General features: G+C 33.5%; 1 protein-coding gene across 1 annotated transcript in view; it reads left to right on the top strand.

Annotated features, from left to right (window-relative positions):
- Nucleotides 1-23,193, top strand: part of Rtf1 — a 109,366-nt gene extending 86,173 nt beyond the window's left edge. The window contains exon 4 of the mRNA XM_065511242.1: nucleotides 23,013-23,193. Within this exon, the coding sequence (XP_065367314.1) occupies nucleotides 23,013-23,119 (107 nt within the window). The 3' untranslated portion in view covers nucleotides 23,120-23,193. The remainder of the gene's footprint in view (nucleotides 1-23,012) is intronic.
- The last annotated feature ends 751 nt before the right edge of the window (nucleotides 23,194-23,944 follow it).

The raw sequence follows: 23,944 nt of genomic DNA, 5'->3' as shown, positions 1-23,944 counted from the left end.
GGTCACACCCGAACATTCTGCAAATTACCTTCTGTATGTGTAAGATGTAGAGATATTCATAAAAGTGAAGAATGTCCCCACTCAAAAACAGATAATATAAGAAAATGTAGTAACTGTGGTCTAAATTACACAGCAAACTACCGGGGATGCCCAGTATTCCTACGCATACAGGAATCAACGAAGGCAAGAAGACCTTTATATGCTCAATATAATGCTTCTAACTTTCCAAGCCTTCCTGATGCTTCTAGTGCTCAATATAGAAGTATCATAAAAAACAATAATCAAAACAAATCGTATGCCCATACGACAAATGAGGGTTCAGTTACCCAAATGAAAACAAACACTGGTGATTCTAGTGCTCAATATAGAGGCATCATAAATGATAATTATCAAAACAAATCGTATGCCAATACGACAAATGAGGGTTCAGTTACCCAAATGAAAAGAAGCAATGGAAATAATACCCCATTATTTTCATATGCACATGCATTAAAGAGGGTGTGCCAGTACCCGACACTAACTCTCAAAGCTCTATTGAGAATCTAATTCAAACCATGAACAGTTTCATGACGAACATGCAAAATATGTTTCAACAATTGATGCAGAATCAAAGCATGCTCATGCAGATCCTGCTAAATAAAAAATGAATTATCTAAGAATTTGTTTTTGAAATGCTAACGGCCTTAGCCAACATAAGAATGAAGTACAACATTCTTTTAGGAAATTGATGTACTACTCGTTTCTGAAACACACTTTACCATAAAGAACTGTTTCAGAATTAACGGATACTATACTTATGATACAAAACATCCAAGTGGTAGAGCGTGTGGTGGAACAGCTATATTAGTGAGAAAGGATATTAGGCATTTCCCAATGCCAGAATATAAAACGGATCACATCCAGGCCACATCTATAAATATACCTGATGGTAGAGTTACAATATCTTCAATATATTGTCCTCCTAGGTATAATATTAATCGAGAGCAGTTTCTCGAATATTTTAGGACTCTAGGTCCAAGATTTATAGCAGCTGGTGATTACAATTCAAAACATACATTTTCGGGCTCTCGCCTTATTACTCTCTATTCGCTTGTGGCGTACGGTTGACTTTTAAGAGAATTAAAAAAAAATAAAAAAGCGTGTTAGTGTTTACAGTTACTTTTTACTGTGGAATTTTCCTACAAAATAATAAAGATCTGTAATTTCGATTTGAATTGGTGTTTTTTTTCTAATTTTTACGTGATTATTAATATCTTAGTTGCGTGTTAAAAAAATCTCGAGGATGGGGGACGACGCTGCGTCCCCTGTTGCTCACACATCATCACAGCCGGATTTCGAAAATTTCTTTCAATCGAATTTGATTACAGATTTTAGAAAGTCGCGTGGTAATGTGAAGAGGACAAATTCTAATCCTGATGTCTCGGCACCTTTGGCCAAGAACAACAAGGTAACCTTATTAAATACGTCAATTCCATCTGATCTCAGTTCTTCCCTGACGGATTTAGATGACACTGTACCTCAGTTTTTGAGTAATTTGAGATCTAAAATGGCGGCTTCAAGATGCGCTGGAATGGATGTAGTTCCGGAGGTATGTAATGAAGTTGAGGTTGTACCCAATGGACAATGTGGGGTATTTCAGGGTGACACTATAATTTCTAGACAAAATTTTTACCCGGGGGATCATGAGGGTGATTTCTTAGTTTTGGTTGATTCCACTAATGCTGACCCTGGCAATGAGAAGATTCGTAATTCTCTTCTTCTATATCAGAAGATTAGAAAGGTAAGAGTTAATGGCATTCGTCTTATCACTCCTGTAGGTAGAACTTTGTACCGCATTAAGTTTGATTCTGCTGCTAATGCTAATGAATTTGTTGGTAAGGATTTGAGTCAGATTGGTTTGAAGGCTTTTATTCCAGATACCTTTGTTTATTCTTATGGGGTGATTCATGGCATTCCTTTGGAGTTGTCGGAAGATTATATTTGTGAGTCTGCAACTTCTGACGTTGATATTGTGTCTGCTAAGAGGTTTGTTAAGAAGGATAAGGACAGTGGTAAGGAAACGCCAACGTACTCTGTGAAGATTGGTTTTCGCTCAGGCAATTCCGGATCACATTATTTTAGATTTTTCACATATTAAAGTTAATATTTACTATCCCCCACTCAGACAATGCCACAATTGTGGTCGCCTTGGTCACACATCTAAAGGTTGTCGTTCCAAGAAAATATGTTTGAATTGTTCTAATGAGATTTTTGATGGCAATTGCATTAAGAAGTGTCTTTTGTGTGGAGGTCTATCTCATTCCAGCAGAGATAGGAAATTGTGTCCCAAATGGCGCGAGGAGGATGATATTTTGAAAATTATGACCATTAAACGCCTCTCTAGAACTGAGGTGATAAAATCATATTCGACTAATCGGTTTGATATATTTAATGAATATGATGGGAATTTCCCATCCCTACCGGTTTCTAAGTCTACCCCTGTGAAGGATAGGGATCAGGAAGATAATAGGATTCTTACCAGACCCTTCTATGCCGGTGATTTACAGGAGAATAAAGCTAAGGTTTCGGATTTTGAGAAAATCTTTTTTTCGTCTTCTCCTTCTAATTAATAATGAAGATTTTACAGCACAATGTCCAGAGTTTAAGATCAAACAAGTCTTCCATTGAGTTTTAAATCAACAATTATAACGTTGATGTTTGTTTATTTTCTGAGATTTTTAAAGTTGACGATTCAGATCCCAACTGTAAACTTTTAAATTACAATATTTTTTCCAAACCTCGTCCTGATAATTATGGCGGTTGTGCCATATGCGTCAGGAAATCTATACGTGCCAGAAGGATAGGTTTTTCAACCAATCTGGATGTGATTATTGTAAAAACCCTTAATTTGGACCCAAACTTTACTTTTGTATCATGCAGCTGAATTGTCGCGTTTATTGTCTTTTCTTTAGGGCATGCGCAATGTTATAATGGGAGCAGATTTCAACGCTCGTCATTCCCTTTGGGGTGACAGACTGGACTCTTCCCGAGGATGTTGTTTTAGAGATATTTTCAGTCGATCAGATTTTGTATGTTTGAATGATGGTTCCATCACTTTTCTACCTCATTTAGATAGCGACTGAGGGACTGTTTTAGATTTGACATTTGCTAGACTATCTTCTCTGTCAGTCCAATGGCGAACTTGTCCCATGTGGTCTGGCGGTTCCCATCATTTTCCTATTATTATTGAGATTGGTGCTGTTGCGGTTTCACCGACCAAATTTCTTTCTAAATGCACTCTTGCAGAATCTGTCGACAATAGAACTGGAACCAGATATGGATTGTATTATAAACTCCCTTAGGAATGAAATTTCTAATGCAAAATTCAAGTCCGGTAAATTTGTGCCCAAGGCTTGGTGGAATGGTAGTCTTTCATGTCTCTTCAGGAAACTTATTGCAGGAAGGAGTAAGGCTCTTAAGTATCCAACACAGGAGAATCCGGAGGATTCTGTAAATGCTTCGGAAGCCTGGAAATTGGCGGCTCGGAAAGCTAGAAGTGATGATTACAAAAAAAGAATAGAGGAAGTGAATAATCAACCAAATACTGCTGATGCATGGTGTTTTGTCAATAGTTTGAAGGATTACAACTCCAATGGATCCTCGATGTGGGACGATGATGCTAATGGTTCTTTCTTGAGGCATTTGGCGGATCAAGTTTCATCTAGGGATCATTTTGTTTTCTCTACTTCTAGGCCATCGGATATGAATATTACACCTTTCTCATTTAAGGAGTTCTCTGATGTTCTTGACTCAAGGAAACGAGCCTATTCGGGGGTCTGAATCGAGTCACTTATGATATGGTTAAATCCTTGTCTGTTGCATCTAAGGTGTCTCTTTTACACGTTTTCAATAATTTGTTTCTTGATTGTATTTTGAATCCACATTGGAGGAAGATTAAGGTTGTTCCCATTCCCAAGACGCATGTTTCACTAGATGATTTTAGGAACTTTATGCCGATTGCTCTCATCTCAGTTTTTTTGAAGTTGTTGAATATGATGGTAAAGAAAAGGTTGACTACGACTGTTGATGCTTTGGGAGTCTTACCCGCTCGTTCTTTTGCTTACAGAGGGAAAATGTCGACGACAACGTGTTTGAATGAGTTTCTTTTCAGGGTGTCATATCTCAAGTCAACGGGTTTGAGAGTTGTGTTGGCATCTATCGATATCAGCAATGCCTACGACTGTGTGAATGTTTCCATACTAAGAAACATTCTACTCAGGCTATTTCGTTGGATTTGATTGATTGGATATCATGTTTTCTCTCTGAAAGGGAGCTGTGTATGGGTAACATGTCCGTCAGTGTTTTTAATGGACTTCCTCAGGGAAGTTGCCTCAGTCCGATACTTTTTAACCTATACACTGCTGGTATTCACTCTCTTGAGGATAATAGGACCCTGGTTTTTCAGTATGCGGATTCTAAAAGTCGGTCAATTTCGATCGATCTGTTCCTCCCTTAATTTGCGTATTAATCCATCAAAGACCAAATGTATGTTTTTTGGCAGACGGGCTAATTTTGATATGGGACTCACTGTGGATGGTTGTTCTATTACCCAGGTGAATTCGCTTAAGTTTCTTGGTCTGACCATAAGAAATACTTTGACTGTTAATGATCATTATGATCGTGTTTTGAGGGAATCCTCTTCAGCTACCAATCTTCTCAAGAAGTTATCGGGCATCAGAGGAGGTCTAAGGCCTCAGATTATATTGAGATTTTATCGTGCTGTTATAAGGAGTAAGATTGAGTATGCGAGATCTACTTCTGCCCACGCCCCAAGTTATGTTGACAGGAAGATTCAGACCTTTCAGAACTCAAGTCTAAGACGTTGTCTAGGACTGTGTCCCTCCACGCCGATACAGGCCATTTATGTATTGGCCAACGAACTGCCATCTCATCTTAGATCGGTCTATCTTGCGTCCAAGGAGCTTTTAAAGGTTGCGTGTTATAACCCGTCTCTTATGGATTTGATTAGAGCGGCACCCTCATATCTAAAGAACAGTTATTCTTTTGTCTACGGGAAATACAAGGATATTTTTGACTCGATTTTATTTTAAAAAACATTTTTTCGTTAATATTTGCTTTTCAAAAATAAGATACAACAATTTTAATTTATAAAAATTAAAAAAAGAAAGCAAATTATTATTTGAAACAAAAATCGAGGCACTTTATTTCGCAAGCCTTTTTGATAAAACTTTTAAAAAATGAAGAGGGGGTGTAAAATTTACCACCACCTCATAAGTTAAAGGTTAATTGCCATTAAAAGGGCTGTTGATATAGCCATTGAGGATAATAACTCGCGTCTTGTTATTTACACTGATAGTAGAAATGCGTGTATTTTGTTGGGACGTGCTAGTTCGAGGAACTTTATAGTATCGGATATTATTAATTCTATAGTTGATTCTCATATCCTTGAGGTACATATAGTATGGGTTCCTGCCCATATTGGAGTTTGGTTCAATTAGAGGGTAGATTACCTGGCCAAACAGGCCGTTTCTCTTGGCGCTCCCTTAGAGGTAAGACTTCCGTATGGGGATGCTCTTGTGAGGATAAGAAATTCTCTTAATCAAGAGTGGCTTGATTTTTACAGGACCAGATCTCAAGTGTCTGGACGATTCTTCTTCTCTCTTTTCAATGAAATACCTGTAAGACCTTGGCACAGGGGTGTTGTGTGGGATCCAATTGACATCAAGATTATTAGTAAGCTCTTATGTGGCCACTGTTATAGTGGCGTTTACCTTCACATGATATGTAAGAGATCGTCTGATGTTTGTGATTTTTTAACATGATCGACAATTCTGAGCATCTTATCTTTCACTGTTCTGAATTCAATGATTTTAGAATTAAACACCAATTATTTCGTAAATTTACTAACCTTTTTGACTTATTAAATTCTCATGACATCGGTATATACTCTCAGTTAATTTGTTTCATTAAGGAAGCTAACATACGAGATCGTTTTTAAGTTTTAGGAAATAATCAACCGTTAGTCACTAACAGCGTATACTAGAGGAAGTAGGCATTTTTCAATGCCCAACGTTTTCCCGTGTTTTTTTTTCCTTCGTGTGGGATACCCTGGCTTTTTGTGTTTTGCTTTGCCATCAGCTATTTTTATTAAAAACCAAAAAAAAAGGGAGGCAATTGTCAGAAGTAATATCGTCTAACAGACTAGATGCCATATCTAGTGGCCAACCTACTTATTGTACGAGAATTTATTTCAGTGATCCCTTCGCTGGACCTCTCGTCAGAAAACTCGCCTACAGTTTTAACGTTATTAGAAGTTCCAAGTAAATTGGAAAACTTTTACTCTTGTTTCTCTAACAAGAAAACGAACTGGTTAAAGTATAAAATGTATGTTAGCTCACACTTGCCACAGAACATCTCATTGAAAAATGAATATGAAATACAATCCGCTGTCGATATATTTACAGACATTTTAACAAACGCCGATAAAGTGTCCACGTCCCCAGTCACCCTGGGGAATTACAGACATTTAAAATGTCCTAAAAACATTGAGTCTTTTAGAAAAAATCGAAGCATTTACCAATTACTTGGAGAATGTATTTACCCCAAATGATACAAATTCATATATTAGAGATGATGTCATAAATAATGTAGTGCCAGCCCCACTAAAATTCCAGTTCTCTACCGTGAAGACGACAATCAAAGGAAAATCACCTGGTATAGATAAAATTACTACCACGGGCACTGAGAATTATTTGGTTCATATTTAACTCAATACTACGTATTGGATATTTCCCATCCTCATGGAAAATATCTGATATAGTTGTGATATCAAAACCGGGAAAAGATGTCACTCAAGTGACATCATATCGTCCCATTAGCCTATTGTCAATATTCTCAAAACTTTTTGAAAAGTTGTTACTTGAGAGACTTATAGTGCACCTTGACGAAAATTGCATTATTCCTGACCATCAATTTGGTTTCAGACGGAAACATAGTACTAACGAACAGGTACATCGGATAACTATACTTATTCGGAAAACCTTCGAGAGCAAGCAGTATTGCTCCGCATTATTTATTGACATATTACTAGATTACTACCTGCGAACGTACATAAACTGCTTAAAAATTACATACAAGAAAGATCTTTCCAAATCAGATCCGCTGGTGCACCACAGGGAATTATTCAAGGGCCGTTCCTATATATTTTATATACTGCAGATATGCCTACGAGCGCACTCATCTACATTTGCGGATGATACCACTTTTTTAAGTACACATGAAAACCCCGCAATAGCTTCTGAACAACTCCAGTCTCACATCGGCGATTTGGAAAAATGGAAAATTAAGGTCAATGCAATTGGAAAAAAATTTTGATTTTGCAAAAAAAAATTAAAAAATTGTATGTCTTGCGTTACAAAATATTTATTTTGATAGATATCCTACTCGCATCCCACTAAGGGACTAAAAATATCTTAAAGGAATGGACCTAAGCTTTCTTTTGACTACAAAAACAATTTTAAGAAAAGGGCCCATTTGGGAAAAAAATCGTATTTGCAAAAAAAAAAGTCAAAAATTGTAAGTCTTGAGTTAAAAAATATTTATTTTGATAGATATCCCACTCGCATCCCACTAAGCGACCAAAAAGGTCTTCAAGGATAATATCTAAGCTTTTGTTTGACCTAAAAAAAAAGATTAAAAAAGGGTCCATTTTGAAAAAAAAAAGTCAACAAAGTTTTTGATTTTGCAAAAAAAATCAAAAATTTTATGTTTTGAGTTACAAAATATTTATTTTGATAGATATCCCACTCGCATCCCACTAAGCGACCAAGTAGGTGTTCAAGGAAAATATCTAAACTTTATTTTAAGAAAAAAAAAAAAAAAAAAAAAAAAAAAAGGGCGTATTTTAAAAAAAAGTCAAAAAAGTTTTTGATTTCGGAAAAAAAATATTAAAAATTTTTTATTTTTTTTTTTAAATATTTTTTTTCGAAAGATCGAAGAAATAGCTATCTATACTATTTGGGACACATTTTGCTAAGAACAATAGGTAATAAGTTACATGGATAAGAAAAAACCCCTGTTTGACCAAATTGTCAAAATTTTACCCCCTATAACTCAGAGAGTTCTCGACCGATGTTGTTGAAAAATTGTGTCTGAGTTACTATCCAATAGAGCTAACCTTGGTGCAAATTTCATCCCGATCGGAAGACATCGATTTCAAAAGTTGGTTCACTTGACATGAAATCCCCCATATATATATATTTTTTTTTAGAGAAAAATATGACTTTTTTATTAAAAAAGTATTTACATATAATTGTACATGATTAATAAGCAACAAAACATAACAATATAACAAAAAAGGTATATAAAAATTCATTTCTAATAATATTCTTAAACTGAAAAAATACATGTCAGTTTCTATACGCCACGCAAGTATTTTCAGTAAAAATTTAACATTAATTTTGTTGTTGTATTTAATTTTTATAAAAATCTCTATCTCCTGACCAGCCATATCGGGAATCATTATTTTTTACAAGTTTCTTACAAAGCGTAATGCTATTGATTGTACTAGTTTCTAATTTGTTTCTTAATTTAGTTTTTATTAAAGAAAGCATCTGCAGAACTATGTGGCAACGAAAGTAAATTGAAAACAAAGTTATCCAAATTAACATAAGTTCTCTCATTTAAACCATTTTTCATTGAATTTAATTGATCCCAAAATAAATCTATATTTAAATCAGATGAAAGTTTTATGTCCGATAATCTTAACAAGTTAAACTGAGAGATAATAATATCAGGATCACAATCTATAAGATTAGAAGATTTTAAAACAAGGGACAATATTGGAAATCTTCTTTAGAGAGTACTTTCGATGGAGTAATTATTTGTAAAAGTTTGATATCTTCACGTTTAAAGTCAAATTATTTGGTTTAATAATTTGATATAAAATTTTAATATATTAGCTCTGTTCAATAACTAAAAGTTGTTACTAGTTAGTAACAATTGTTACTGGAAAAGCGTTCATTAACTCAAAAAACAAGTAGAGAAAAAATCAAGAGGGTATAAATTTTAGAGAGTGTTCTCTCGTTGCAAACTATTACAAGTTCTATTTGGAACTCGTAATAGTTAGCAGCTTATACTTCAAATGTTTTGTATTATTGTTTATTTATTTACAATTTTATTTTTGAGGTGAAAAAATGTAAAAAAAAGAATTATCAATAAAATTGAAGAAAATGTGAGTATTTATACATTTTAAAGGAATAAAATAAGAAAATTGTGTGTATAAAACAATTGTTACTGGAAAAGGTCCATTTACTTTTTACTATTATTGAGAATTTAAAAGAGTAATTTTGTAAATTTTGATTTTATTCTCTCGTTGCAAGTATTTACTGGGAAAGTAAATGAACAGACCTATTATGTTTAACTTCAAATATTTCATCCGAGCTAAGATTGTTTTCAATATACATTTCTGCTTTTATGCCTATAAAAAATGTTTGAACTTCAATATGATTATTTTTATTTTTGTACTAAAAGTTTGTGTTTTGGTTTTAGTGTGTTCATTTAATTGCGTGTTTTATTTAACTTGCTAAACTTTTTTAAATAAATACTTTTTGATCCAACCTACCAAAAATCAATTTAAACTACCATCCTACCAAATGAAAAAAATCCTACCAAATTTGGTAGGAAAAGCCCAAAACGGCAACGCTGATTGGCAGATGAGGTCGGGTTAGCTTTGCGACAGAATAGAAGCAAATGAGACATTGAGAAAACCAAATTTCTTTAATCTGCAGTTTTTCGTTGGGAAAAAAGATAATCACCTAATGAGAAAACGGCCCAAAGACAAATAAGTGAAAATTCTTTATTTTTTTCTTTGAACCTTGTGCATTAACTATTAAATATAGATCAAGAGTGTTAACTAAAGTATTTACAACTACTCTTTAATGAGTCTCTTTAACGAAAACAGTGAGCGAAGGTTAAGTGTAAACGGCAGAAATGCATACGTTACAGTTAATGCAGATGAAAAAAATATAAACAAAACAAACAGAAGAATAGATGACAGCTTGTTTTTAACCGCCAAGCCTGTTAACCGAGCTCGTTCTTGTTCCCCCGCATTGTCAACAACTAATGATTGTCAAACAAAAGAAAACCCAACAGCTGTTAATCTGGAGTTACCAAAAAATACAAATACTTTATTTACGCCTGAAAGTATGCTAGCAATATCAGCTTCAGAAACGAAATCCACTACACCGACTACAATTAAAATTAACCCATAAAAATAATAAATCCCAAATACAGGTTGGAATGGACCGGTATGTTACAGTATTAAAACGGGCACGAAGTCCCAAGTCTTCGAAAGCGGCACCCTTGGCTAAATTATATAAGGATAGTGAACCTGCTAGACTAAACAACGAAAATCGTTTTTCTATTCTGGAATGTGAAACAGATGAACCAGTAAATAAAATTAACTCTACAAAACCACCCCCTATTTACTTGAGAGAAAATAATTCAAATTCACTGGTTCAGAGCCTGATTTCATTAATAGGAGAAAACTCTTTTTACGTTATCCCAATCAAGAAAGGCACGATTCATGAAACAAAATACAAGTCAATAGTGAAAACGATTATAGAAAGGTTGTAACAGATTTTGAAACTCAAAAGAAAAGTTTTTACACTTAGCAGCTGAAAGGAAGCAAGGGTCTACAAGTTGTAATAAAGGGTATTGACTGTAATGTTGAACCAATCGAAATAAAGCAACGCTTAGAAGATAAAGGTTTTAAGACAAAAAATGTGATAAACATTAGAAATCGCGAAAAAAAACCCAACCACTCTTCCGTGTTGAACTTGAACCCGGTGTCATAAATCTGAAAAAAATGAAACACATCCCATATATAACCTGAAGTATTTATTGCATCGTAAAATTACGGTAGAAGAACCACATAAACGATTTGGCGCCGTGCAATGTATGAATTGCCAAGAATATGGACATATCAAGGCATATTGAAAATTGCCACCCGTATGTGTTATTTGTGGAGAGTTGCATAACACATCCCAATGTAACAAATCCAAGGATGATCCTAAAATGAAAAAATGCAGCAATTGCGGAGGTAACCACACATCGAACTACAGGGGTTGTACTGTCTACTCAATTGTTAAAAAATCACAAAGCCATAACCCGAAGATTTTCCCCGCTCAGCCATTATATAACATAAATTTTAACTACCCCCCGTTGCAACAAACATATGACAACAAAGACACATATGCAAATCTAATAAGAAACAACCAAACTCAGACGCAAGTCCGTCAACCACAAAACCAAAATATGAACCCAGAGGTAAGAGAGCAAACACCAATTTTCAATTTTACCAGACTCTAATCTACAATAGAAGCTCTTGTGCAATCGGTAAATAACTTTACAAACTCAATGAGTAACATGATGCAAGAAATGCTTAAGATGCAATCAATGTTATTGCAGGCTGTGCTTAACAGACCATGAACTGCCTAAGAATATGTTTTTGGAACGCTAACGGCATTCGCCAACGTATAAACGAACTCGAGTATTTTCTTAAAAGTTATGAAGTTGATATAATGTTAGTTTCGGAAACCCATTTGACGTCTAGAAGTTTATTTAAGATAAATGTATATGTTTTTTATGGCACAAATGATCCAAGAGATAGAGCATGTGGAGGCTCTGGAATTTTAATTAAAACCCGTATCAAACACCATTCAATGTGTGATATTTGTGAAGATTATCTTCAAGCCGTGACAACCTATTAATTTCGTCGATATATTCACCTCCAAGGTTTTCGATTACTGAAAATAAATATGAACATTTTTACGAATCACTAGGACCCCGATTCCTGGCAGCTGGCGATTATAATGCTAAGCATACTCACTGGGGATCAAGACTTGTAACCCCGAAAGGTCGCGCTTTGTTTAATACAATTTCTAAATTGAATTTGAATGTGCTGTCGAGCGGAGAACCAACAAACTGGCCTACTGACCCAAGCTAAATACCCGATGTCATTGATTATGCAGTTACAAAAAATTTACCAATGGAACTAATGTATGTTAAATATTCATTAGAATTATCCTCGGATCACTCACCCACCTTCGTTACTCTATAAATAAGATACAATAGACTCTATTCTGCAGACATTGAACAGTTATTAGCTGAAAAAAGAAGAGTTCGTCGAGAGTGGCAACTCTACAGATCCCCTCAACTTAAAACGGAGCTTAGAAAATGCGGCAAACGCCTCAGTATGCTTCTTCACAAACGCAAAACTGACTCAATTAATAAATATCTGGAGAACTTAGATGCCACCCAGTACTCAAATTACTCTCTATGGCGAGCTACAAAAAAATTAAAAAGACCTGTTATGAGCAGACCTCCTCTACGTAATTCTAGTGGAGGCTGGGCGAGAAACGATACTGAAAAAGGAAACCTGTTTGTTAGTCATCTAAAGAATGCATTTTCCCCAAACGCGTCAAACGACATAATAGATTTACCACCTACTTATTTCCATAATGGCCAAAAATCCCCTCCAGATTTATTTTTTCAAAAAAGTCAAATTTATTGGAATCCCAAAATTATTTCAGATATCCCACTACCACAGTTCCATTCAGTGACCCTAGGACTACCATTTCTATATAGTGTCATATCCGAGCCCTTTTCCTAATTTCCATAATGGCCAAAAATCCTCTCCAGATTTATTTTTTCAAAAAAGTCAAATTTATTGGAATCCCAAAATTATTTCAGATATCCCACTACCACAGTTCCATTCAGTGACCCTAGGACTACCAATTCTATATAGTGTCATAGCCAAGCCCTTTTCCTAATTTCCATAATGGCCAAAAATCCTCTCCAGATTTATTTTTTCAAAAAGTCAAATTTATTGCAATCCTGATATTACGATGGGTTCAAATATCCATCTATTATTTCAGATGGATAGTTTTTTTTAATTTTTTCAATTATTTTCTTATTCTGAAATTATTTCAGATATTGTAGGTATAAATTTGTTTATTATAATTCAAGTAACAGAGCACTGTTAAGTGATTAACAGTGCTCTGTTAACTGCAAAATGGGCTGAGCTAAAATATGTGGGTTAGGTCTGTGCTAAATAAATTTAAATTTATCTTCACACACATAAATACATTTAAGACAGTTTCTTATGAATTTATTTAATTTATCCTTCATATAAGGAAACCAATAATATTTGCTTATCCTGTCCATACATTTCCCAATGACTATACTTCTCATGCACTAATCACATTATGTTTTCTTCTAATTCCTCCGGCACGTATATTTGTCTTTGCCCCCGACTACCTATTCTAAATACTAAACTATTGTCCAATAAAAACCCCTTTTTTTCATCATGCTCAATCGCTATCCTAATGTCCTGTATCTTCGGATCCCTTGATTGAGTAATCTGAATATTTACGTCAACTTCATTCGACGTGAGTCATCAATTCTTCCCTTCTATGCCTTATGCTATAATTATAATTTTCCAATTCTAAAGCCCACCTGGCGATTCTAGGGTTTATTAATTTCTTACTCAATGTTAGTGTACGGGAGTTACAGTCGGTCACAATAGTGAATGGGATTCCTTCCAAATATATACGAAACCTTCTTAATGCATATATTATGGCCATTGTTTCTTATTCAAAACTAGATTCTGCCGGAGAACTACTTAGAGTAGTAAGCTATTGGGTGAAATTGACCATCTCCTAGTTTTTGTAGGAGGACAGAGCCATAGCCTTTAGTACTAGTATCTGTGTGCAATTCTGTTTCACGTTGCTGATCGTATACTGCCAGCACACGAGCATTCGTCAGTCGATCCTTCAGAGTCAAAAAAGCGTTTTTACATTCGTCAGTCCAATTAAAAATTCCATTTTTTTCAACATATTCAGAGACCTTGATATTCGAGAAAAGTCTTGTACAAATCTTCGGAAAATAGGAAAACAATCCTAAACAACACTCCACCCCTTCACAATCTGTAGGTATAGGATACTCTTTTATAGACCTGATGTGATCTTCATTAGGCCTAATACCCATCTCGTTCACAAGATAACCTAGATAATATATTTCCAGATATGCGAATTTACACTTATTCATATTAAGTCTCAATCCTACTTCACTTAAACACCTACTACGTCCGACAATAACTCTGCATGTTCCTCCATACTCTCGGTAAATCTTAAATCTTGTAGTTTACTTATGTCATCTAAGTAAACTACAATCTTACCTGACTCTATAAAATCTCTTTAAACTTTATTAATAAACCGCTGAAATACAGCACCAGCATTTTTCAGCCCGAAAGGCATATAACAATATTCGTATTGCCCTAAAGGGTTGACAAAAGCTGTATATTTTATCCAAACCTCATGCATAGGTACCTGATGAAAACTATTTTCTAAATCAAGGGTCGAAAAAAAGTGTGTATTACCTAAGTAGTACAAACAGTCCTCGATTATGGGCAAGTGATAATTATCCTTCAGTGTAATTTTATTCAGGGCCCTGTAGTCTACACACATTCTCAATTGCCCGTTTTTCCGTCTTACGAAAAAAAACCGAGGCATAATCTGTAAGAGTTAATTCAATTTCAATTTAACCTCAGTCTTTTCCCGGTATGAAAGCCGTATTGGGCCACTATAAATCGGTACATCATTAGTTACTAGGGTGATCGGCCCGGTTTTTAATAACCGGTTTTTTTGGTTAAGTCGGTTTCGGTTTTTTTGAAAAGCTCAGATTTCGAATATCGAAGAAACCGGGTTTTTCTCCTCGAATAGCCGGTTTTTTTAAAAGTGTGTATTTATGAGTTGTAAATCCAAAAAACCTTTTTAAAACAAATACGCCAACTATTTTCGAAGACTTTTTTATTTATATAAATGTCACAAGCGACACTGAGAAAGATAATTTTCAATGTACAGTGGTGGCCAGGAAATTAAGACAAAAATTGTTTGCTAAATTCCATGTAATTGTCAATTATTTTTTCAAATATCTCCACAAATATGTATGCATGAGGACTGTTTTAACACACCAGTGTGTTTTATTCGACTGAGTCAATTCATACATATTCACCATGAACACATACAATTTTTCTACAACTTGATTTTTTTTTAAATAAACATATTTTCTCACATTTATATCATTATAATTTTATTATTATAAAATATTCGGACCAAATTTCGTATTTTTAGTTCCATTAGTTTCGGTCATATCATGTTATTAACAGCGGATGTTCGCTGAGGTGGGTCAACGTATTTCCACATATCTTTGTCCATATATGTTTTACCGATTTCTCCAAACATTTTTCAGAAACTAGAAACATTAATAATAAATTTCATACCATTTAATAATAAATTTCATTTCCTTTTATTTTGGCTCTATCGCACTTAAAATTCAGTTGATGAAAAAAATGCAAGTATTTGTCTTAAATTGGTGGCCACCACTGTATACCTTTATAAAAACAAAATAAAAAATCGTGATATTTTTTTTGACCAATTTGTGTTTCTAAAAACCTATCTTTTAATTTCAGCATGGCTCAAATTTGATCCGAAGACCTTGTGAAGGTTTATAAATAAATAATAAAAAAGGCTTATTTTTTATTATATGATCTCATTTTTGTTGTGTTATGTTTTTCCATGAACTGTTTTTGTTTTAATAACTATTATTTTAATAAATCAATTTTTTTTGTTCCTTATATCTATGCGTTTTAACATTTTTCTATAAAAACCGGTTATTATTAAAAAACCGAAACCAGTTTATATTAAATTGCAATTTTTCGAAGAAACTGAAAACCGGTTTCTAAAAAATGTCGAAGAATCGATCACCCTATTAGATACCCTAATTTCCATACAATAATCTACACTCTTTGTAGGAGATCCCAATCTATCAAAATACTGCCTCTCTAATATTGACCTTAATGTACACGCACTCGACAAATCTAGTCCCTCATCAATGCACTATAGTTCAAAGTATCACTTTTTCCGTGCGAAATTAATAACTATTAAAGTATTCTACTTTTTGATACCAAAATTGGACCATAGGTAGAAATACTTATATTTTCAACAAATTTAAGAAAAAAATTAACCCTCTGTCGACCATTAACCCATCAGGAGAAAAATAAAGTAAATTCATTGCTTTTGATTAGAAAAAATTTATTTCATATTAGTTTTCAGTCAAATTATTTGAATCAGTAATTCATTTTGTAAACACATTTGATTTAATACATATTAATTGAAGTATCAGATAAAACTTCGCACAGTGGTATAGAAAAAAAGGGAAATAAATCTGTAATTTCTAAATCCTTAGTCCTTAGTTAGATTTGAATAAAATTTGACATGCGCAAAGAAGAAGTGTTGACGAGTTTAAATTTTGACCGCATGAGCCCACCAGGGGTGCGGCCTGGGGTTCCCATATTAGCATATGTATTAGGGTATGTTCAATTTTTAAAACGATCCTATTTCTTCGTCTGTGTCTTCGAATGTATTAATACCTTGTGTACGGTGGATGTCATTGGTAACCAAAGATACAAATAGTGTTTTCATTTCGAAAATTATCTTCCTTTCTTCTGCATTTTTGACATTTTACTTTTAAGTAATTGTAGACAAAATGGAGGAATAACAGGAGCACAAATTTGCTTCACAATATATTTAATAATAGCATCATACTTTGTGTCTTTTGGGCGTTCTTTTTGCCAAATTTCAAAAAGTGCATTTTTTATAGCACAGTAACCTAGAAAGAATTAAATTACTCAGAAAGCGCAAAAATGCGCAGTATGAAATAAAGTCGTTGTTTTCCATTTTAAACATTATTTAAATTATTCACACACTTTCCACAATTAACGGTTAAAAGTTACAATACAATATTGATACTATTCACAATTTTTTTTAAAATGTATCGAAACTTTGACTTTGGAGGCGTGCTGTCAAGCAGTTTTTTGTATTTTACATTTGAATTTGATTGCATTGGAGTTTTAGTAACAGATTGACAACAAAAAATAATGAATAATAACAACTTCGAAATTTGAATTTAGCACGGAAAAAGAGATACTTTGAACTATAGTGCAATGTCCACATTCGTATTATCCTCAACGTTGAAAATTATTTCCATATTTTCCTCACAATCTTAGGACCTAATTGTGTAAATCACTTGCGTTAAACGCTTCACCAACGCTGTTGTGAACGCGTAACAAAAAATATAAAATTTTATAAATCACTACGGCATTGCGTTTAGTCAACGCCGAAATATTACGATGTCACTTCTATTGTACAATCTCTACGTAGCCGTGGTTGCCATTGTATAAGTTGATACTAAAATTTAAAATAAAAACATACAAAAAGATGTACTTATATCGTGTTGGCAATGCTGTAAGCCAAACAGCTGTATGGCGTTTATTTACTTTTGAATCCATAAAATATTTGTTCAAAGAAGACACAAAAATATAACAAAATAAATATTAAAAACATAAAAGTGAAGTTTTCTGCTGGAGTAGAGAACGATACTTGTGAGGCTCAGTACCGGAATTCTGTAACTTTTTAACGACAAAATTTTGTCGTTAAGTTATCAAAATTCACAAGTTAACAATACCTATCGTTAAGAGATACTCCGAATTGAATTATACGGATTATTTTTGTTAAAACTAGTCGGTAAATAACGACATTTGTCAGGTTAACAACAAATAAAATGTTCTAGTTAAGCCATAACGATAATTGTTAAGAAGTTAGTTTTGTAACATAAATATTTGAAATAAGCCGTTCTTTGAAAGTACGATTGGTCAACCTTTTTGTGTTCGTTTGATACAGACTGATTTGCTTTTAAAAAATAATATTCGAATTTTAAGAGCAACTTTTATATGGGGAATAATATCCTTATTTAACACATTTCTGGAGTGTATAATGTTTATCCCTATATTCAAATTTCCTAGTGAGCAATTTATTTAGCGATGTGATACGAGTATAAACTTATATAAAAGCTAAAAAATCGTTTTTAAGACCGTTTTCTTAGAAGGAAATTCATCCGAATTTTTCGACGGTCCTTAAACAACAAAAATCTAAATTCTGAATCAATGATCACTTGTGGTGGCATAGACATATGGATTACACTGGGTTACTTTGATTTTTAGAAAAAAAAACTCTTGTTCTTCTGTTTTCAGTAGGTTTCGCGAATATATGTATTTGGGGGAGCTGGTGTTTGATTTTAAATACAGTGAACATTTTAATAAATAAAAATGATTTTTTTAATTTTAAAAATATTGAAATTTATATTTTAAACTATATTCGTCGTTAATATTTATTACCGAGAGAAATCGTTAACTTCAAATACTGAATATTAAATTCGTTAGAGCAACCGATATTTTTCGTTACTTAACGACATCGGTAGGAATATATAAAAACTTACAGAATTGCGGTACTGGGCAGACATTTGATGCTAGTCCAAACCTAAAGTAGTTACATAAGTATGTTTATTTCAGAAACAATTATATTTAAAAATGTTTAAATATTTGTTATTTTTTTAAGAATATTTGACCACTTTTTAAACTAACGCCAAGAAAATTGAAGCGTTAAATTTGACAATCAAAGTGACAAAAAAAGTAAGCGTTGCGTTGTATAAAATGTACAATTTCAAACAACTGCAATCACAATAACGTAAGAATCAGATGTTACAACGCGAGCAGTCACTTGCTTGAACGCAGTGATTTGCAAACTGTAATTTAATGCAACGCAAAGAAAATGGAGGCGTTGCGTTTTATAAAATTAGGGCCTTAATCTTCACCAATAATTTGTAAATCTTTAACGTTTTCAACTGAGTGTGGTACATTTTCAGAAGCAATTTTATCACGATTCCCTAGATGATTTACTTCAGGTAAAATAATTGTCCTAAGTTTAGTAGATTCAATAAAATCATTCTTATTGCACGTTGCAAACGGAAGTTCATCGAATAAATTCTCTACTGCATGTGGAAGTTCAGGACCCCTACACATTTTAAACAACACAAGCACTCGATGTATTTTTCCGTCAACATTTTTATTTTTTAAATTCATTTTCATCAATTCATTTTTATTATAAGAATTTTTTTTACTGTATAAGTGAATATTCAGTTTATTAATTACATCACGCCCGATTAAAAGTGACACTCGTTCCCACGACAATTGGATCTCCGTTCCGGAACGACCCGAATCATATTCGGCCAAAGATTGTCAACTCAGCGACAGCTGTACAAACCGAAACCGAAAAGTGGCACTATGGCTTCGGAATCCGGTAGAACAAATAACACAATACTGTTTTATTTTGAAAGAATATGTCACATTCAACACGACCATCCTTATGATTTTGTTTCCAACTCCGAGAAATGAAGTTTTATTAGGGATTGCTAACGGTACTAGTGATTCACTTATACAACTAATTGGGCTACCCGTATCAAACAAAGAAAAAAAAAATAATAACACCGGTTCGCTTATTTTGTTGTCTGAAGGCAACACTTACCAATTGGAATGCATCAATATCCTTAATATTTATGGCTCCAACTACTGCAGTCTTCTTCTTCGGACAGTCTTTGTGGAAATGTCCCACCTCTGCGCACACGAAACATGAATTCGGGGACGTCTGGGCTTCTGGCACTGACTTTGGTAGTGCCCAAATTGCGAGTCGACTTATCACCAGTTATCTCAGAAGGCATCGGTTTAGTTGCAGTAACAGTCTTTGATTGGATGCGGCGTTGTTGAGGGCGGCAATCATACTTATCCTGGCGCCGTAGAGCATATTGACTGCGTTGTCATTCTTTGGGACACCATCAATTATTATGTCAACCAGCTCTTGCTTTAAATTTCTTTGTTGTAGTTGCCTGTATATCTCTTGCCGGGAAACTGTTCTTTTGAACATTTTTATAAGGTATAAGTTTGTAACATACTGTTTGGCCGTCCCTTCCAAACGTCGGCGCACGACTACACATTTTTCCTTCTGAGAAAACATCCCTGCATAATCTTCAAATGCTAGGAACCAGCGGGTTATGTCTTGGTTGTCGTCACCGCTAAACATAAGAACAGCAGCGTCCAATTCCATCCAGTCCATTCTACGTACAGGAGATTGGTGTGATAAGCCCTCTCCTAGGGCATGTATTTGTTGCTGTAATTGCAACATCTGTAACCGAAGTTGTAGGTTTTTTATTTCTTCGGAACCTGTAGCAGACGCAGCATCTGGAAGAAAATCATAATTTTTTTCTGTGTGCATTCTGGCAGCGGCCTCAACTACAGCAGACCTCAGGACATCAGTTGCATTGTCTTCAGTTTCAGCGGCGTCCTGCACGTGGACTTCTTCGGCGTACTGATCTAGAGCACGTGCTTGTTGTAGTGCAGCAGGATTTGGGACAACATCTGTCTTGACAGTATTTTCTGCAGCATCATCAATTACTTGGACGGCATACTGGTTCATGTCTTCCACTGCATGCTCTTCACTTGCTGGTTTTATAGCGTGGTTATTTTGTTCCTTCATTAGAACTTTATATAAGCCTCGTAGTTGGCTCAGCGTAGCTGAAGAAGGGAATTCAATGCCGGCAGCATCTAATGCATCAGTTAGTGTCTGGCGACTAGGTCTAAGATCCATTATTTAGCCTCTTTGATATTTCCGTTTTTATATTTTCTACGATGCACCCCACACCTGATGTTGTAAAGGATGCTTATATTTACTCTATTTGCTTGCTTTCAAATTAGAATGACTTACAATAATAATCTTCAAAAGGATGTGCAAAAAAGGCAAGGTTGCATTCCATCTGACAAAGGCATAAAAGTTTGTAGAGTTGCCATTTTACATATCACTACACCATCAAAATTATTTCGGCACTCTAATCATAACACAATTCTTAATTATATCTAAATTTTTATAACGGAATAGGAGCATGGCGTTTTTGGATAAAAAGTTTATCCTTTTGAATTTTGATGTCCCTAAATTGGTTTTTATTAATAGTAAATAGTAATGCAACATTGTTACAGTTTTTAGCAATTTTTTATAAATATTTATTTCAATATTTTAAAAATTTAGTAAATTTCCGTAGAGTTGCATGTGTTTTGCTCGCACTATTTTACCACTGTTTTTACTAAAAATTGTATAATTATCCTTACGTACAAAAATATTGGACAAAATGTCATACAATAATTGCCTATGATCAATAAGAATATAAAAACAGCATATGTGGACAATTGGATACCTTTTTGTGCAAAATCAGTGCTGTTGAAAATCACATAGCATAGCGTTGCATGTTTTATGCTAGCAACTGCATACCTTTATAAAAAGGCTTATACGGCCAAATAACCTCGAGTAATAAATATAATAATTTTGTGGATTTTTAGCAGTATGCGCATTAGAGTGTCCCGCTGAAAACTTTCGTAATGACCTAAAATACCACCAAAAATTTTAGCTTGTTCTAAGAAGGGCAACCCGCAGAGTGGTCCAAAATCTTTTGAAAAGCCGTATCGACATAAAACTTTGTACGTTTATATATTTCATCAGTATAAACAATCTGAGAAAAAAAATTTTTGGGCATGAATGTGTGTTTTTGTATGTACATTTTTTCTTTGTGGGTTTGTTTGAAGCCTATAAACGGCGAAGCTGCTGGACCGATTTTCCTGAAATTTTCACACCGTCTTTCTGTATGTGTGGAAGGAATTAAAGGATACCATTCATTAAAAAATTTTAAGTGGGCGAAATGCCACGCCAACCTTAAAAATAAAGATACAGCTCCTTCCTTGTAATTGACATGTTAAACTCTAAATGAAATAAAAATCGTTAAGGCAAAAAGTGGCAGCTAATTTTTTACACATTAAAAAGCTACATATATATATAGATGACGACAACATAATAACTAAAGCTTAACTCTGTTTAATTACCATTTGAAATTCTAATAGAATTTGGACATTGAACAAAAATTTCACATTTAAAACACACATGTACACAATTGCAATTGTACACAAAACATATTTTATGAAAAATTTAAAGAGTGATTTTTACTCTTACCTTTGTTATATTAATTACACCAACAAATTTTTTTTAAATTGTTCTTATTATTTTTTGACGACAATTTCACTTGCACTGTTAAATGTCGCTTGAGATATTAATTTTTTAACAAAGTAGCAATTACTTGTTTTTGCAGCAATGTACCAATGCTAGTGTAGCTATTTAAAGAAAAAAATATGCCGTTATGTATTATGGACACTTGTCAACATATTACCATACAAAAAATTTGCTTTCGAAACATTTAAAAAAATGACTTTTTTCCGGCATTTTTGGAAAAAAAATTTTTTTTGGTGGTATTTTAGGTAATTACGAAAGTTTTCAGCGGGTACCGTTTCAACATTTCAAAAAATTTAATTCTAAGGGACACTCTAATGCTCATCTATTTGTTGTTTATGTACAATTGAAGGATGTAGTAACTCGACAAGCAACAAAAGCTAAATATTGAAAAAACGATTTCAAAGTTTTGAAAATTGTTGGAAACTCTCTTTATTTAATAAAGCAAGTTGGTTTTGCTTTGTTTTTTCTTTACCCACTTACAACTAATGTTCGAGTCGGAAAAAAACCAACCAATTGTAGAGGGAATGTAAGAAAAGATAAACTCACTGTTTATTGTTGGTGTTTTGTTTAAGCTTTAATATTTTTACAAATAAAGCTTGAGTGTCTGTAATTATCATTCACTCTATAGTTTGATTTGTATATCTTTAGTTTTTCTAAAGCCTTTTGGGAAAAGGTTTCCTGATGATCTGTCCTAAGCAACCAGTGAAATGCGCATAGGAACTAGCTTAGACCCCAACAATAAATGTCAGTGAATTTATCAATAATTGGGAAACTTAGCACAATTCTTACTATAATATTAATTTTCTATTCCTGTATAACTACTTGAAAAGTAATTTAATTAATTTAATATTTAAGTAATTTAATACGAATGTATTTTAAAAGATTGTTTTTCTTTGAGTACTATTAAAAGATTATAATATATATTTTGTATTTTTTATTTCATGTTTTTAGTAAACACGGTCAACAATCTTCCAAAGCCAGTGCCAAAAATAGCGGAAACTGCAACTAAAAGGTCATTAAACTTGGAAGACTACAAAAAGAAGAGGGGTCTTATATAAGAAATGCTGCGTTAATTGTACATGTATAACCTTACAAAATTTAATAAAATGAAAATTGAATGTATTTTTAAGAATTTGTATTTTATTGATCTTAGCTTTGACCGATATAGTAAAAACACAAATAAATAAAAAAAACATCGTGTTTTTGGATCGTTTCGCATCGTTACGTCGTTAAGGGGCCCATAGACACATACTGCTGACAGCTACTGCCGATAATGAACCCTTCGTATACGTGTGTGATTGATATTTTACTACACACCTATCAATCATAATTAAACAATTTTTCTTGTTTTCAAAAAATATTTTATGTTTCTTTTATTTTCTTCAATAACTAAAACGTCAAATTTAAAACAAAATATTTCAGAAAAATGTATATTATTGTTCATTTGTACAATGTCAGCAATATGAATTCAATTCATTATCAAAACTATTTTGATTTTTCATACGGCATTTTCTGTGTGTCGCATACTTAAACAAAAATTTAAAATTTACCAACACATGCTTATTGCATGAGCCCCTTTAGCACCAACCGCATGTCTTAATTTCGATAAAACCTTGTGCAGACCATAAAAAACTTATCGATACTGATCAGAGCTTGAAAATAGTAATTAATTTTTGCAATTATAAATAAAATATGAAAATATAAAATATTCATCATTTTACCAAAACAATGAATTGAATTAAAATATAAATGAATTCATCATGAATTAAAAATTCTTGTATGCTCAAAATATTGTAACGTTTTTACCTTTTTAAAAACGGGGGTTTATTTTCTTTAAATAAACCGGATACTTTTGATTTCAAATAAAAGCTGTTTAGTAGATT

The sequence above is a fragment of the Calliphora vicina genome, chromosome 5 (genome assembly GCF_958450345.1).
Source record: "Calliphora vicina chromosome 5, idCalVici1.1, whole genome shotgun sequence".
Lineage (NCBI taxonomy): Eukaryota > Metazoa > Arthropoda > Insecta > Diptera > Calliphoridae > Calliphora > Calliphora vicina.
This window is presented reverse-complemented; position numbering and strand designations above follow the sequence as displayed.